Source organism: Ictalurus furcatus, chromosome 7 (genome assembly GCF_023375685.1).
Source record: "Ictalurus furcatus strain D&B chromosome 7, Billie_1.0, whole genome shotgun sequence".
In the NCBI taxonomy this organism is placed as follows: Eukaryota; Metazoa; Chordata; class Actinopteri; order Siluriformes; family Ictaluridae; genus Ictalurus; species Ictalurus furcatus.
The window spans coordinates 26,493,949-26,507,839 of record NC_071261.1 but is presented as its reverse complement, the minus strand read 5'-3'; the positions used below and the strand labels follow the sequence as shown (position 1 = coordinate 26,507,839).

At 35.4% G+C, this 13,891-nt stretch overlaps 1 protein-coding gene, 1 long non-coding RNA gene and 5 other non-coding genes across 8 annotated transcripts; 1 reads left to right on the top strand and 6 right to left on the bottom strand.

The window, feature by feature from the left end:
- Window positions 1–257: 257 nt before the first annotated feature.
- LOC128610863 (small nucleolar RNA U3) lies at window positions 258–470 on the bottom strand. Its single transcript, XR_008386462.1, has one exon. It is a non-coding gene; the product is annotated as a small nucleolar RNA U3 (small nucleolar RNA).
- A 674-nt stretch (window positions 471–1,144) lies between these two features.
- On the bottom strand, window positions 1,145–1,357 carry LOC128610801 (small nucleolar RNA U3). Its single transcript, XR_008386408.1, has one exon. It is a non-coding gene; the product is annotated as a small nucleolar RNA U3 (small nucleolar RNA).
- Window positions 1,358–2,040: 683 nt separating this feature from the next.
- LOC128610803 (small nucleolar RNA U3) lies at window positions 2,041–2,253 on the bottom strand. The gene has a single exon (XR_008386410.1). It is a non-coding gene; the product is annotated as a small nucleolar RNA U3 (small nucleolar RNA).
- Window positions 2,254–2,945: 692 nt separating this feature from the next.
- Window positions 2,946–3,158, bottom strand: LOC128610809 (small nucleolar RNA U3). Its single transcript, XR_008386416.1, has one exon. It is a non-coding gene; the product is annotated as a small nucleolar RNA U3 (small nucleolar RNA).
- Window positions 3,159–3,850: 692 nt separating this feature from the next.
- LOC128610860 (small nucleolar RNA U3) lies at window positions 3,851–4,063 on the bottom strand. The gene has a single exon (XR_008386459.1). It is a non-coding gene; the product is annotated as a small nucleolar RNA U3 (small nucleolar RNA).
- Window positions 3,983–6,226, top strand: LOC128610313 (uncharacterized). The gene is made up of 3 exons (XR_008386336.1): window positions 3,983–4,592; window positions 4,790–4,893; window positions 5,079–6,226. It is a non-coding gene; the product is annotated as an uncharacterized LOC128610313 (long non-coding RNA).
- A 736-nt stretch (window positions 6,227–6,962) lies between these two features.
- trmt10b (tRNA methyltransferase 10B) lies at window positions 6,963–13,887 on the bottom strand. Of its 2 annotated transcripts, none has more exons than XM_053629544.1 (8): window positions 13,470–13,887; window positions 11,855–11,960; window positions 11,164–11,288; window positions 10,290–10,442; window positions 9,915–9,993; window positions 9,729–9,796; window positions 8,683–8,806; window positions 6,963–7,525 (listed from the first exon to the last, which is right to left on the bottom strand). In XM_053629544.1, exons 1-8 carry the CDS (start codon window positions 13,620–13,622, stop codon window positions 7,407–7,409), a joined length of 927 nt encoding a protein of 308 aa, XP_053485519.1. In that variant the 5' UTR covers window positions 13,623–13,887; the 3' UTR covers window positions 6,963–7,406. The 2 variants fall into 2 exon arrangements, with proteins under 2 accessions (XP_053485519.1, XP_053485520.1); XM_053629545.1 differs by having other exon boundaries at window positions 11,164–11,285.
- Between the last annotated feature and the right edge of the window lie 4 nt (window positions 13,888–13,891).

The window sequence follows — 13,891 nt, the reverse complement described above, 5'->3', positions numbered from 1 at the left end:
TTTGTATCAGTTTGGCTGAGCAATGTTTCAGGCTATCCGCAAACGTGTACGTTCAATGCTAATGAAGAACCGAGTCAATTCTACCAAGAGACAATTAAGTTTTCAGCTTTATTAATTAAATTGCTTGATCAGAGACAAAAGATTGCCCCCCAAAAATACACCGACATAACAAACTTGCTAGAACAGTAAATCTCTTTATTATCTACGTACCTGTTAAATTTCATAATTTAATCTAACTTTTCACCAAAAAGCTACTAATCACTCGGATCATGTACTCTTCCTCTCATGCTTCCGAAGAAACAGAGAACGTTCATCAATGATTAAAGCCCATGAACGAATCATTAGCCAAAATCCGATTCACGCTCAGAAGAGTACATCAAAACTCATCATCGTGATTAGAGAAACGTAACGCTTTCAAACCACATTTCCTAGATAGGTACTATAGAAATGATCCCTGAAAGTATAGTCTTAACCATCCGCCTCCTCACACAGTCTAGCGCTTCAAACTAAGCCAGATCCTGAAGACGGTAGATGTTTTAATTCCACTACAATTTTGACACTTGGAAATGAACAGCTATTCACATCCAGGATCCCAAAACGCAAAAAAGAAGAAGAGGAAAAAACAAAACAAAACAAAACAACAACAACAAAAACCAAAACAAAACACCGTTGAATTCACACAGAACAAAAGCAGACAATTTCTTTATTTTATAGCCATACACACGTTCCCTCATGGCGTGGGTCCTATAGAAAAATGAATCACTTGCTGTAACTTTGTCAGAAGTGGAGAATGAGTCATGAAATGAGTATCGTTGTTACTGAGACACAACACTCTCAAAATTCGTTTCCTACTGAGAAATTATGAAGATAAACCCAGCAAGTCAAAATTTTGTATCAGTTTGGCTGAGCAATGTTTCAGGCTATCCGCAAACGTGTACGTTCAATGCTAATGAAGAACCGAGTCAATTCTACCAAGAACCAATTAAGTTTTCAGCTTTATTAATTAAATTGCTTGATCAGAAATAAAAGATTGCCCCCCAAAAATACACCAATTTAACAAACTTGCCAAAACGGTTAATCATTTTGCTATGTATGTATTTATCTAGTGTTATAATTTAATCTCTTTTTCTCCAAAAAGCTACTAATCACTCAGATCATGTACTCTTTCTCTCAGGCTTCCGAAGAAACAGAGAACGTTCATCAATGATTAAAGCCCATGAACGAATCATTAGCCAAAATCCGATTCACGCTCAGAAGAGTACATCAAAACTCATCATCGTGATTAGAGAAACGTAACGCTTTCAAACCACATTTCCTAGATAGGTACTATAGAAATGATCCCTGAAAGTATAGTTTTAACCATCCGCCTCCTCACACAGTCTAGCGCTTCAAACTAAGCCAGATCCTGAAGACGGTAGATGTTTTAATTCCACTACAATTTTGACACTTGGAAATGAACAGCTATCCACATCCAGGATCCCAAAACGCAAAAAAAGAAGAAGAAGAAAAAAACAAAACAAAACAAAACAACAACAACAACAACAAAAACCAAAACAAAACACCGTTGAATTCACACAGAACAAAAGCAGACAATTTCTTTATTTTATAGCCATACACACGTTCCCTCATGGCGTGGGTCCTATAGAAAAATGAATCACTTGCTGTAACTTTGTCAGAAGTGGAGAATGAGTCATGAAATGAGTATCGTTGTTACTGAGACACAACACTCTCAAAATTCGTTTCCTACTGAGAAATTATGAAGATAAACCCAGCAAGTCAAAATTTTGTATCAGTTTGGCTGAGCAATGTTTCAGGCTATCCGCAAACGTGTACGTTCAATGCTAATGAAGAACCGAGTCAATTCTACCAAGAGACAATTAAGTTTTCAGCTTTATTAATTAAATTGCTTGATCAGAAATAAAAGATTGCCCCCCAAAAATACACCAATTTAACAAACTTGCCAAAACGGTTAATCATTTTGCTATGTATGTATTTATCTAGTGTTATAATTTAATCTAATTTTTCACCAAAAAGCTACTAATCACTCGGATCATGTACTCTTTCTCTCAGGCTTCCGAAGAAACAGAGAACGTTCATCAATGATTAAAGCCCATGAACGAATCATTAGCCAAAATCCGATTCACGCTCAGAAGAGTACATTAAAACTCATCATCGTGATTAGAGAGACGTAACGCTTTCAAATCACATTTCCTAGATAGGTACTATAAAAATGATCCCTGAAAGTATAGTCTTAACCATCCGCCTCCTCACACAGTCTAGCGCTTCAAACTAAGCCAGATCTTGAAGACGGTAGATGTTTTAATTCCACTACAATTTTGACACTTGGAAATGAACAGCTATCCACATCCAGGATCCCAAAACGCAAAAAAAGAAGAAGAAGAAAAAAACAAAACAAAACAAAACAACAACAACAACAACAACAACAAAAAAAACCAAAACAAAACACCGTTGAATTCACACAGAACAAAAGCAGACAATTTCTTTATTTTATAGCCATACACACGTTCCCTCATGGCGTGGGTCCTATAGAAAAATGAATCACTTGCTGTAACTTTGTCAGAAGTGGAGAATGAGTCATGAAATGAGTATCGTTGTTACTGAGACACAACACTCTCAAAATTCGTTTCCTACTGAGAAATTATGAAGATAAACCCAGCAAGTCAAAATTTTGTATCAGTTTGGCTGAGCAATGTTTCAGGCTATCCGCAAACGTGTACGTTCAATGCTAATGAAGAACCGAGTCAATTCTACCAAGAGACAATTAAGTTTTCAGCTTTATTAATTAAATTGCTTGATCAGAAATAAAAGATTGCCCCCCAAAAATACACCAATTTAACAAACTTGCCAAAACGGTTAATCATTTTGCTATGTATGTATTTATCTAGTGTTATAATTTAATCTAATTTTTCACCAAAAAGCTACTAATCACTCGGATCATGTACTCTTTCTCTCAGGCTTCCGAAGAAACAGAGAACGTTCATCAATGATTAAAGCCCATGAACGAATCATTAGCCAAAATCCGATTCACGCTCAGAAGAGTACATCAAAACTCATCATCGTGATTAGAGAGACGTAACGCTTCCAAATCACATTTCCTAGATAGGTACTATAGAAATGATCCCTGAAAGTATAGTTTTAACCATCCGCCTCCTCACACAGTCTAGCGCTTCAAACTAAGCCAGATCCTGAAGACGGTAGATGTTTTAATTCCACTACAATTTTGACACTTGGAAATGAACAGCTATCCACATCCAGGATCCCAAAACGCAAAAAAAGAAGAAGAAGAAAAAACAAAACAAAACAAAACAACAACAACAACAACAACAACAACAACAACAAAAACCAAAACACCGTTGAATTCACACAGAACAAAAGCAGACAATTTCTTTATTTTATAGCCATACACACGTTCCCTCATGGCGTGGGTCCTATAGAAAAATGAATCACTTGCTGTAACTTTGTCAGAAGTGGAGAATGAGTCATGAAATGAGTATCGTTGTTACTGAGACACAACACTCTCAAAATTCGTTTCCTACTGAGAAATTATGAAGATAAACCCAGCAAGTCAAAATTTTGTATCAGTTTGGCTGAGCAATGTTTCAGGCTATCCGCAAACGTGTACGTTCAATGCTAATGAAGAACCGAGTCAATTCTACCAAGAGACAATTAAGTTTTCAGCTTTATTAATTAAATTGCTTGATCAGAAATAAAAGATCGCCCCCCCAAAATACACCAATTTAACAAACTTGCCAAAACGGTTAATCATTTTGCTATGTAGGTATTTATCTAGTGTTATAATTTAATCTAATTTTTCACCAAAAAGCTACTAATCACTCGGACCATGTACTCTTCCTCTCAGGTTTCCGAAGAAACCAAGAACGTTCATCAATGATTAAAGCCCATGAACGAATCATTAGCCAAAATCCGATTCACGCTCAGAAGAGTACATCAAAACTCATCATCGTGATTAGAGAGACGTAACGCTTTCAAATCACATTTCCTAGTCATTTACTATAGAAATGATCCCTGAAAGTATAGTCTTAACCGTTCTACTCTTCACACAGTTCAGCGCTTCAAATCAAACACATATCATGTTGATGGTAGATTTTTTTATTTAACACATGAGACGCACGACATCGAACAACTATTTATACTGAATATTTTACACACGAAATTAACCGAAGTTAATTCCGAATAAACGCAGAAAATCGTTTTTTATTGAAATAAATAAATATCCCCAACATGCTTTGCGGCATGATTTGCGCTTTTTCAGCTTTCATTGGTGCACGCAGGTCACGTGGTACTGTCCCTTTAAAATGATGGTTGACTGGCTTATTGCGCCACCGTGTAGGTAAACCGTGATTCGTTTCAAAACGTATAATTTCTCACACTATTAATATGTTAAAACACAAATTATGTTCTTTAAAAGATGGTAAGTTCAAACGCCATGCCGTTAAGGGAACGGAATTGAACCGGAAGTACGTCTTTTAAACACGACCGCCGGAAACTAATGATCTAGTTCATGTTCCGGACTGCCCAAGAATCTAGGCTTTAATAATATCAATTTAGCGGTAAGATTTCATTGTTTATAAATATAAATTATTTATAAAAGTTCTTGCATAATTTGAAATGAAGACATGCAATAGAGGAGTTCAGTCGAGGACTCACCCTAGTTAGACAGATGAACAGACTTGTGAATGGGACTGGTGTTTATCTCCAAATGGTGTTTGGGTGTTTATCTAAATGGACTTTATCTCCGCATTAACAGAGAGGGTTGTCCACTTCCGAAGTGTCTGACACTAATGTGGAACTCGTCAATCCTGCAGGAATTACGTATTTTTGTAGGACACCCCAGAAGTTAACATCACCCTGGTAAACACAATTTTAGTCCCCATAGTTATGCTATTTGGAATAACTAAGATATCCGACCTAAAAACAAAACTGTTTTTCCAGATTGGTTTAATAATAATATTCCTTTGGTTTCTCAACTTGTAAATACAAATGGTCATTTGCTTTCTTATTCTGAATTCCTAAATATTATATTCCTGTCACCCCAGGAGACTCTGCCATAGTGATGGATGCCATCCCCAGTGGTGCTATTGCAGCTAAATCTTTACCCTCTTTTATCTCTTTGTCAGCTCCATGTCAAACAGCAATAGGCAAAGTTTGCTTTTTGTGCAGTCCTTCTCTCAGGAATAGAAAGATTAGACAACTCTTTCAGAAATATATAATTACTGTCCCTTCTGTATTATCTTATTGGGGTAATTATCTTAATGATATTCCTTGGAAGAAATTGTGGTCTTTACCCTACAAATATTTAATCACTAATAAGGTTAAAAAGGTATCTTTCAAGTTGCTACAAAGATTTTACCCCGTCAATCTTTATATTAAAAAAGTTTCCTGAGAAACCTTTGCTCCTTTTGTGGATAAGGAGCTTCTTTCTTAGACAATTTTCCTTTGTTGTTTAAGGATGTCCTATTTGGCTTTTATAACTTTAACAAGAATTCAAAAGATAAGTATTTTCTAATAAATCTTAATTTTTCTAGCAAAGTTGTTTAATACATAAGTGCAAATGTTTGTCTATAAAACCCCTCTTTATTATTTTTTGTAAAGATTTGAAATGCTACTTGGATACTATCTCTAGCCTACCTCAAGTAATGTCAAAGCCTTAAAATCCTTTACATTGTGTACAATGTATAATATTTATGCTTTTTTTTAAAAAAAATAATGTACATTTGATTGTGTTCCATATAAAAGGGAGGGAGGAAAATATAATTAGAGGACTCAAGGCATTTTTTTTCTTTTTTCTAATTTCATTTATTGTAAATTATATTAGCCATGGCCCATTGTTTTTTTTTTTCTTGGTTCTTTGTTTACTCGTTAAATTTTTGTTGTTGTTAATGTATGTTGAGAGTTGTAAACATGTGTATGTGTATTTACTTTTGTATATGCTAAGAAAAAAAAAAAAGGCATCACCCTGGTTCCCTCGACAAAAATCCAATAGGATTTTTCCATTGGCTTTTGGATTATTGCAGAAGCTCTGTGACCTACAAAAGCTTATAATTCTTACATGTTTTGTTCATCATGATAAATCTTCACAAATGAACACAACTGTTTATGAATTTTGAAGACTAAATACAATCTCCAGAAGTAAAAAGCTAATGGTAGGTCATAAACTAACTTCACCACAGTCGCACGACTTCAACGTCACCACCACTACGCTTCCAACAACTCTTTCAAACTTTTATTTAAAAAACACTACAATTGGAAAATACTACAAACTGATAAATCTACAAGTTGGAAAGTTTGAATTGGAATAGTTGGCAAGAGCACGAGTATAAACACAGCGAGGGTGTAGTAGATGAGTTTTCCTGTTCGGCGTGATGACGTTTAATATAAATGGTAAATTGTCTCCACAACAACAACAACGACATAAAATACTCAAATAAGAACATTTACTTGTGTAATGTATTGCCTTGTTGCCGGCTCTGTAAATTCTGCTGTATACCGCCCCATTCCGATGAAAATCTACTAAAGTAATCAACCAAGCCAGTGCGGCATCTGGTTTTAATATCCATGATTCCAACTACCATTATGTTTTTGTCTGAAACAGAGAAATGTTAGAATCCTGTGCATTTTATGACACCACAAATGAAAGCGTGACGTCTACCAATTGAAGAAAGAAAAAAAGTATAGGCTAATTGGTAGACTATATTTAGGCCTACATGTAACTGCACATTTACTGTACATCTTTATTGTATAATGTTAAGGTATTAAATTTTATTTCCCGCAATTCAGCTAAATTGTGTGCGACCCAAACATTTCAAAATAGATGTTTTGCTTAATTTTAAAATTTACAAAATTTTTTTCCCATTTTTATTTGAAATAGTTATACATTCACATAACCCATAAAAATGGAAAATGACGCTCTGTAATCTCGGTAAACTCTACAAAGAACTTTAATTGTAATAAAATATATTAGTGTGTTTTGGATAAATACTATAAATTAAATTACAAATAGATTATATCCTGGTGAAGAGCTGCAGTTCTAAGAGCAAACTAATAGCATCTGAATTGAGTAATTGTTTAAGTTTATTCCATGACCTAAGTTAATTAAAATGATTGTTTAAAGACAGAAATGCAAAAACCAAAGGATGTCATGCTTAGTGACATCAATAATGTTCCCAGAAGAACAGCAGGCACAACTGTGTTAATATCTTAATCCGGTCAGTGCTTTAACACTTGGTCAGTGATGAGCGTTAATTAACATTTTAAATTCACATTAAAACAGCCAGATCAGTGCAGAATCAGTTCTCAATTCTCTCTCAAAGGCCTGTGAGATGTCTGTCTAAATTGTCATCCTTAGGTATACAGGTTATTGGTCATCATGGAAAATCCAACTCTGCTTCAGAAGACACGATGTATCCCTTTCCTGTGGGAACTCCAGCACTGAGGGCTTTGCTCCAGCTTCCAGTGTCACGATAAGTCAGCAGGATTTCAAATACTATATAAAAAAAATAAAAATAAAAATCTTTACCAATGAAAAGATATTCTTGGCTCATATTAAACAGTTACACTTGTTATACAATTATAGCGCTAATAACATCATACCTCTCACTTCAGTTCTCCCAGCTGATCCATTTTTAGATTAAGTTTTACATGACAGCAACACACACTGTTTAAATCAGGAACCTTCTTTTTTTTCAGTGTTTTTAACATAGGATTAATATAATTAGCAAAATAGGTTCCAGGCTGCTGAAATGAGTGTCAGATAGTTCAGTGACAATCACTCAGTGTCTATTCTTGTCTTATGGTATAGCCCATGGCATTAACATTTGACCAAGGCCCCCCTTTTGCAAGATGTCTTTAAACCACATTAAAAATACAGACTTCTGAATATATCCCCCCTTTTTTTTTTTAATAATTACATCTTACATCTTTACATTACATTAGGAATTGATTGTGTGTGTGGATGAGAGTGAGAAAGAGAAAACATACTAGTGGGAAGGATGGGCACACCAAATTGTTGAGGCCCCCCAGGCACCCCCTGGCTGCCCCCACTTTGAAAACCACTGGTATAGACATCAGCCATAAAGGTGGTGTATAGTGTGTTAGTAAGCTGTTAGCAAGGCCATTGTAAGCCTTCATATAATGTGGTGCATAACCACAGGTGTATAAGCATTTCTAAATGGCCTTCAATCTGTTTTACTAGTTAAATTATTGGCCTAATATTAAGAAAGTTGGAAAAAAAAAATAAGCAAAAAGAAAATTCCCTGGGTGTCACAAAAAATACATAAATTCCACTAAGTATAATAGTGTGTTCAATCTGCTAGGAATTAATTGTTGTAATTAATAAATTTAACCAGTTAGCCTGTAAAATCTTTATTTGCATAAAACTGTTCAGATGTACATCAGAAACCACTTAACCCCATCTTATTAAGTTGTTAATGTGACTTAAAACGCAATGTAAGCTCACCAATTAAGAATAAACTACTTTTTTAAATTATTATTAGTCATGGCCTAATGTATCTTTTTACACAAATAATAAATGCATCCATCTGATTCCCAACAAGAAAAGTCTGGACACCATATCTCAAAGACAAAACACAGACATCTTATTGAGTTTGGTAGTATCAGGAGGGAGAAGAGAGGGGAGCGTACCTTGGTTGATAGCTAGGATTTTTGAGTGAAAATTCTTGGGGTTTGGTCTTTTCATCATGTACTCATCAATGGGTAGTCTCATCATCTGCACGCCGAGCTCTTTCGCCCTGGTGTAGGTCCGTTTCTGTTAGAAACCCAACACTCAGTAACCAAAACCAGCATAATACAATTACATAGTCGATTCTTACTCACACAAGAAACAGAATAATACGGAAATACCCTGAACAGCAAATTTATCATCAATGTATTTGTCATAGTTTGATAAAAAGTCAATCTTGGGATCAGACTTGATGTCTAATGAGAATACACATCTAAGTCTTTTAAAATCTTTGTAGTAAACTGCAGTGAGCACGAGCACAAACTACGCCCAGTCCACAGGTTTTCCCACTAAAATCCGCCCAAATGCCTGCAGTCTGTGTACTTTTAATAGCATCTTAGGTTAGGTCTTCAAAATGAATGTTTAACTTAACTATATTTGCCTAGCAAAAGATAACACTTGTTTTAACTGCAGGCAATATGTTCTCTGTGTAGGAGTGTTCCTGCACCATGGCATTACTACAGCGCAAACTTCCTTTATTATTTTTTTAATGTATGCAATTAATTAAATTTTTATTTTTTACAGACAAGCCACCAAAGTACATTAAACTCAATGAAACACTGGTATACTTTGCCAAACACTTTCAATTGTGGATGATTAAAACTTTCTTTTTATGCCGAACAATCATTGTAGCCCATAAGCAACATATCGAGCCTAACAGCAGTAGCTGATGAATGACATGAACAAATAGGCTTAGTTTATTTATCTCATATTTCTACGCCTTTATAAATCATCACATATCTAATTTATGAAGCAGACACAAAATATCAGCATTGCCAAATAGTGAAATGAAATACAGTGCTCTTTCAAGAAAGCTGTCAGTTTGCACTGTGATTCAGTTCAGAGCAATTGATTAAATTTTGCCTTCAGGGTTCGAATGAATAGGAGTCGCCATCAGTATATAAAGGGTGAGCCCGCCAAGTGCCCGGAGCAGCAATACGACACCAACCTTTTGAATGCTCTCATCAACCAGGCCTCCAAGAATGTAGACCTTGTCTCCATTTACTTCCTCTAAAGCTGAAATGTGAAACAAACATGTCAAACTGCTTGGATGGTTGTTGTGTCAGTCAAACACACTGGCAGCAAATCAGTAATTTAATGTAATTCAATGAAAATCATAAGGCATATCACAAACCTTCACTTGCATCTGGAGTTAAATAAATTATGTCCTCACAAGGAAAGAGCTCAATCCAACTCTCTTCAGTGACATCAATCTGTTCAATGCAGGGTCAATTAGTTAAACATTAAACTGTAACATTAAACATTTGAAATGTAATTTATAAATCATGCCAATGCCATAAATGGATAAAACACCCACAAAAAAAAGTTATCTGAAACCTCCAAAACTAGTTAGAGTGCTTACTGAAATAATCTGTGGGCTGTTAGAGGGAATATTTCAGACGGTGATATCAGTAATGCAAAGGCCAACGGTATGATTAACAATCTATATATACACACTCTACTGTATATTGTCCAGCTCTTCTTCAAGATCCATTAAGTCCATACTGACCAAGTAGTTCAGGAAGCCTTCATTCATTCTGATGCACTCTTTATAAAGCAGACTGTCTTCTTTCATGTCTGTGAGGAAGAGGTGAAACGGCTGCATGGCTTTCCTATTGGACCCATAGAGACGTCTGATTTGACTGGCGAGACGACTGATTTCCTTGGAGCAAAAAAGAAAAGGACAAATAAAATAAAAAGTGGACACACTTTTTCAATTGCTTTTGTTTGATTTGTCCATTGCAAACAGCTGAAAGTCTGTACATTTTGACAATAAACCTGATTTGCAATGAGGGTTGAATAATTTTGATTGCAACTGTATCCCATCTGAACAGCCATGTTAGTAAACATTCAATTATACCTAATAGGAAATAAAGAAGTTAATCCTTTTTTGTTCAGTATGGAGATACTTTAGGACAGGACAAGGGTATTGTCTGAGTTCAAAATGCAGAACAATAAACTATAGACAGCATTGAATAGGACTCGTCAGAGAAGCAATGCTTCTGGGTGGTTTTAGCACAGGTATAACCTATATATAGGTTACAGATATGTTATCTACTACTGATCCGATCGTCATTCATAACAAATCTGAAAACAATCCATTTACATTAAAGATCTGAAGTGGAACTTCAGGAGTGATGACCATGTATACATCAAGAAGAGACCCCCATCTCTGTGATATAAACAAAGACTGCTTTTCCTATGAAAATTAATCATAATTACAATATTCAACCTCCGATAACATTACTTAACAGGCACAAGTCTGGAAGTTGTACCCTGTCCAAATAGTACTTAAGAAATCACTGTTAATAACTAAAGCTAGTATATGTGTATATATTTCCTGTTATTCAGCACTTATTCAGACTTCACAGAGAGTCTCTCACTTTGTGCGACATGCAGTCGGTCATGCTCAGATCCACACACAGTCTTGGTCCAGCTGCTCTTGCCTCCTCCAGACGTTCTCTTGTGATAGCCTTGATGACACGTTTACTGAACTGAGACACATCTGCTGGAGACCCAGAGCAAAAATGTCATATTAAAAAATACATTCAGCACTTGGAAGAAGAAAATAAGTTACATCACAGGTATGCAGAAGGAATGAAAATAAGCAACAATTTACAGTTTAGGAATGGAAATTAAAATAAATGTGAAGCAACGGAGTGAATATTTCTGCTGTACATTGCTGAAATGGCTGGATGCTATATATATAAAAAAAAAATCATCACCACAACAAACCGACTAAAATTCTTTATCTTTATATAAAACAACATGAAATGTTCTCAATTTCCAGCTGTACAGTGATTTGCCATAAGCAAGCAAATATTTTCCATTAACTGAACACTGAATATTAACAGACTATAAAAATCTAGTTCTGTAAAGGTGTGTAACATCCTTTAAATTAATAATTTATGCAAATGAATGACTAATTTGCACCATAGAACTTTGTGGACAAATTTTTATTACAACCAGGATTAGCTGTTAAATGTGCATTTAATAGATAGAAAAGATGATTAATGTCTGACCGTTCTTTATCCGTGCTCACAAAACCTCTTAATAAGGCAGTAAGAAAGCCACCTTTATCTTGCTGGTTCTGTTTCCTTCTCTGTTTTTCCTCTTTCCTCTTGCTCTTTTTTGCCTCCAGTCTCCTCTCCCAGTTCCGCTGCTTTCGCATCACATTTTTCTGTGCAATCAACATACGAAAGATGCAAAAAACTCATACACAGCTCTAATCAGGCATGAATGATTAAAACATGCTATCATTATACTCAGTGCCTACGTACACAATGACAACATGGGCTTTTTTTTGATGATGATAGATGTGAACCCTTGCAATACTGATATTATACTGAGAGAAGACCAATCTAAGATGTTCTAGGTTACTCTGGGTGGTTTGGTGAATCATGTAAAGGCCTCATGTATATAATATACAGTAGCCCTCAGTGTCACTGGGGCTTATGTCATTACAGTATGCATTGACTGGCATAAAGTTGGTTTGACGTTGGACGTTCGATATTCGTGGATATGCGGAAATTAAGGGACAGTCTCTAAAGTTACATACGACATTGTTTCTAACTTCAATAGCATTTGAAGGGAATGACTTACAGTCATATAACCAACTATAAAGTGTTCATGTAGGTGTCAGCTATAATGCACACCCTTTATATTTTTGATATTTAACAAAATAAACTATTAAATCATATATAAATATTGCCATGTATTTCACTACAGAATGGGCCCATACACAAAATATACCATAATTTAAAGCTCAATAGCATTTGAAGGGAATGATGTACAGTCACACAATCAAGTGTGAAGTGTTCGACTAGGTGTCAGCTATAATGCACACCTTTTAGATTTTTGATACTTAACCCTACATTTTGACCCCCTTTATGCATTCGTGAAGTTTTTTCTTGGTTCATGCATTGTAGGGTTAAATATCAAAAATCTAAAAGGTGTGCATTATAGCTGACACCTAGTCGAACACTTTACAGTTGGTTGTGTGACTGTACATCATTCCCTTAAAATGCTATTGAGCTTTAAATAATGGTATATTTTGTGTAGGAGCCCATTCCGTAGTGAAATACATATCTAGTTTACATATGATTTAATAGCTTATTTTGTTAAATATCAAAAATCTAAAAAGATGTCCGTTATAGCTGACACCTACATGAACACTTCACACTTGATTGTGTGACTGTACATCATTCCCTTCAAATGCTATTGAGCTTTAAATTATGGAATATTTTGTGTATGGGCCCATTCTGTAGTGAAATACATGGCAATATTTATATATGATTTCATAGTTTATTTTGTTAAATATCAAAAATCTAAAGGGTGTGCATTATAGCTGACACCTACATGAACACTTTACAGTTGGTAATATGACTGTAAGTCATTCCCTTCAAATACTATTGAAGTTAGAAACGTGTATAACAATGTCGTATGTAACTTTAGAGACGGTCCCTTAATTCCCGCATATCTGCGAATATCGGACGTCAAACCAACTTTATTCCAGTAATGTACTGTCACTTGGACAACCACCTATACATCCAAATACCCAATGATATACTACTGTCAGCAAAGGGGGCATATAAATCTGTAAACCTGCACCAACACACTGAGGTAATCCAAAAATGAATGTGAGCAGTAATTTAAAAAAGACCTTCATGAGTGACGTAATTCAGCTTACAGAGCATAATGTTTCCTCTCTGTTTGACGAGCCAGAGCTCAGATCCACATCAATACTGAGGAACTCCATCATGCCAGACACAGATTCATCATTTAGATGTAGGTCTTCAAAGCTCCACTTCTGTTTATCAACTATTTCCACGGGTTCATTCATTTCTACGATGCATCATTTTTAAAAAAAAAAATAATAAAATAAATACAGAAGCACAGCAAGTATCTCTCTCTCTCTCTAACTAAAATATAAACTACATTAGCAATCCAGGAGATAAATAACTATAAATACTAGGAAAGAACTGAAAAAGTCCCCAAAGATTTTTTAAAAAGCACCAAAACTACCAATTAGCACGACTCGGTACAAATAACAAGCTGCATCCGTTTCCTCGTGCACGTGATACAACTCTGCTGTCGCTTCGTCTTGTCGCG

Coding starts and splice junctions, on each gene's coding strand:
- trmt10b (XM_053629544.1), bottom strand. CDS start 13,622: ATGAATGAACCCGTGGAAATAGTTGATAAACAGAAGTGGAGCTTTGAA. Junction 11,961..13,469: donor GAGAGGAAACATTATGCTCT/GTAAGCTGAATT, acceptor TTGATTGCACAG/AAAAATGTGATGCGAAAGCA. Junction 8,807..9,728: donor TTGATGAGAGCATTCAAAAG/GTTGGTGTCGTA, acceptor GGTTTCTAACAG/AAACGGACCTACACCAGGGC.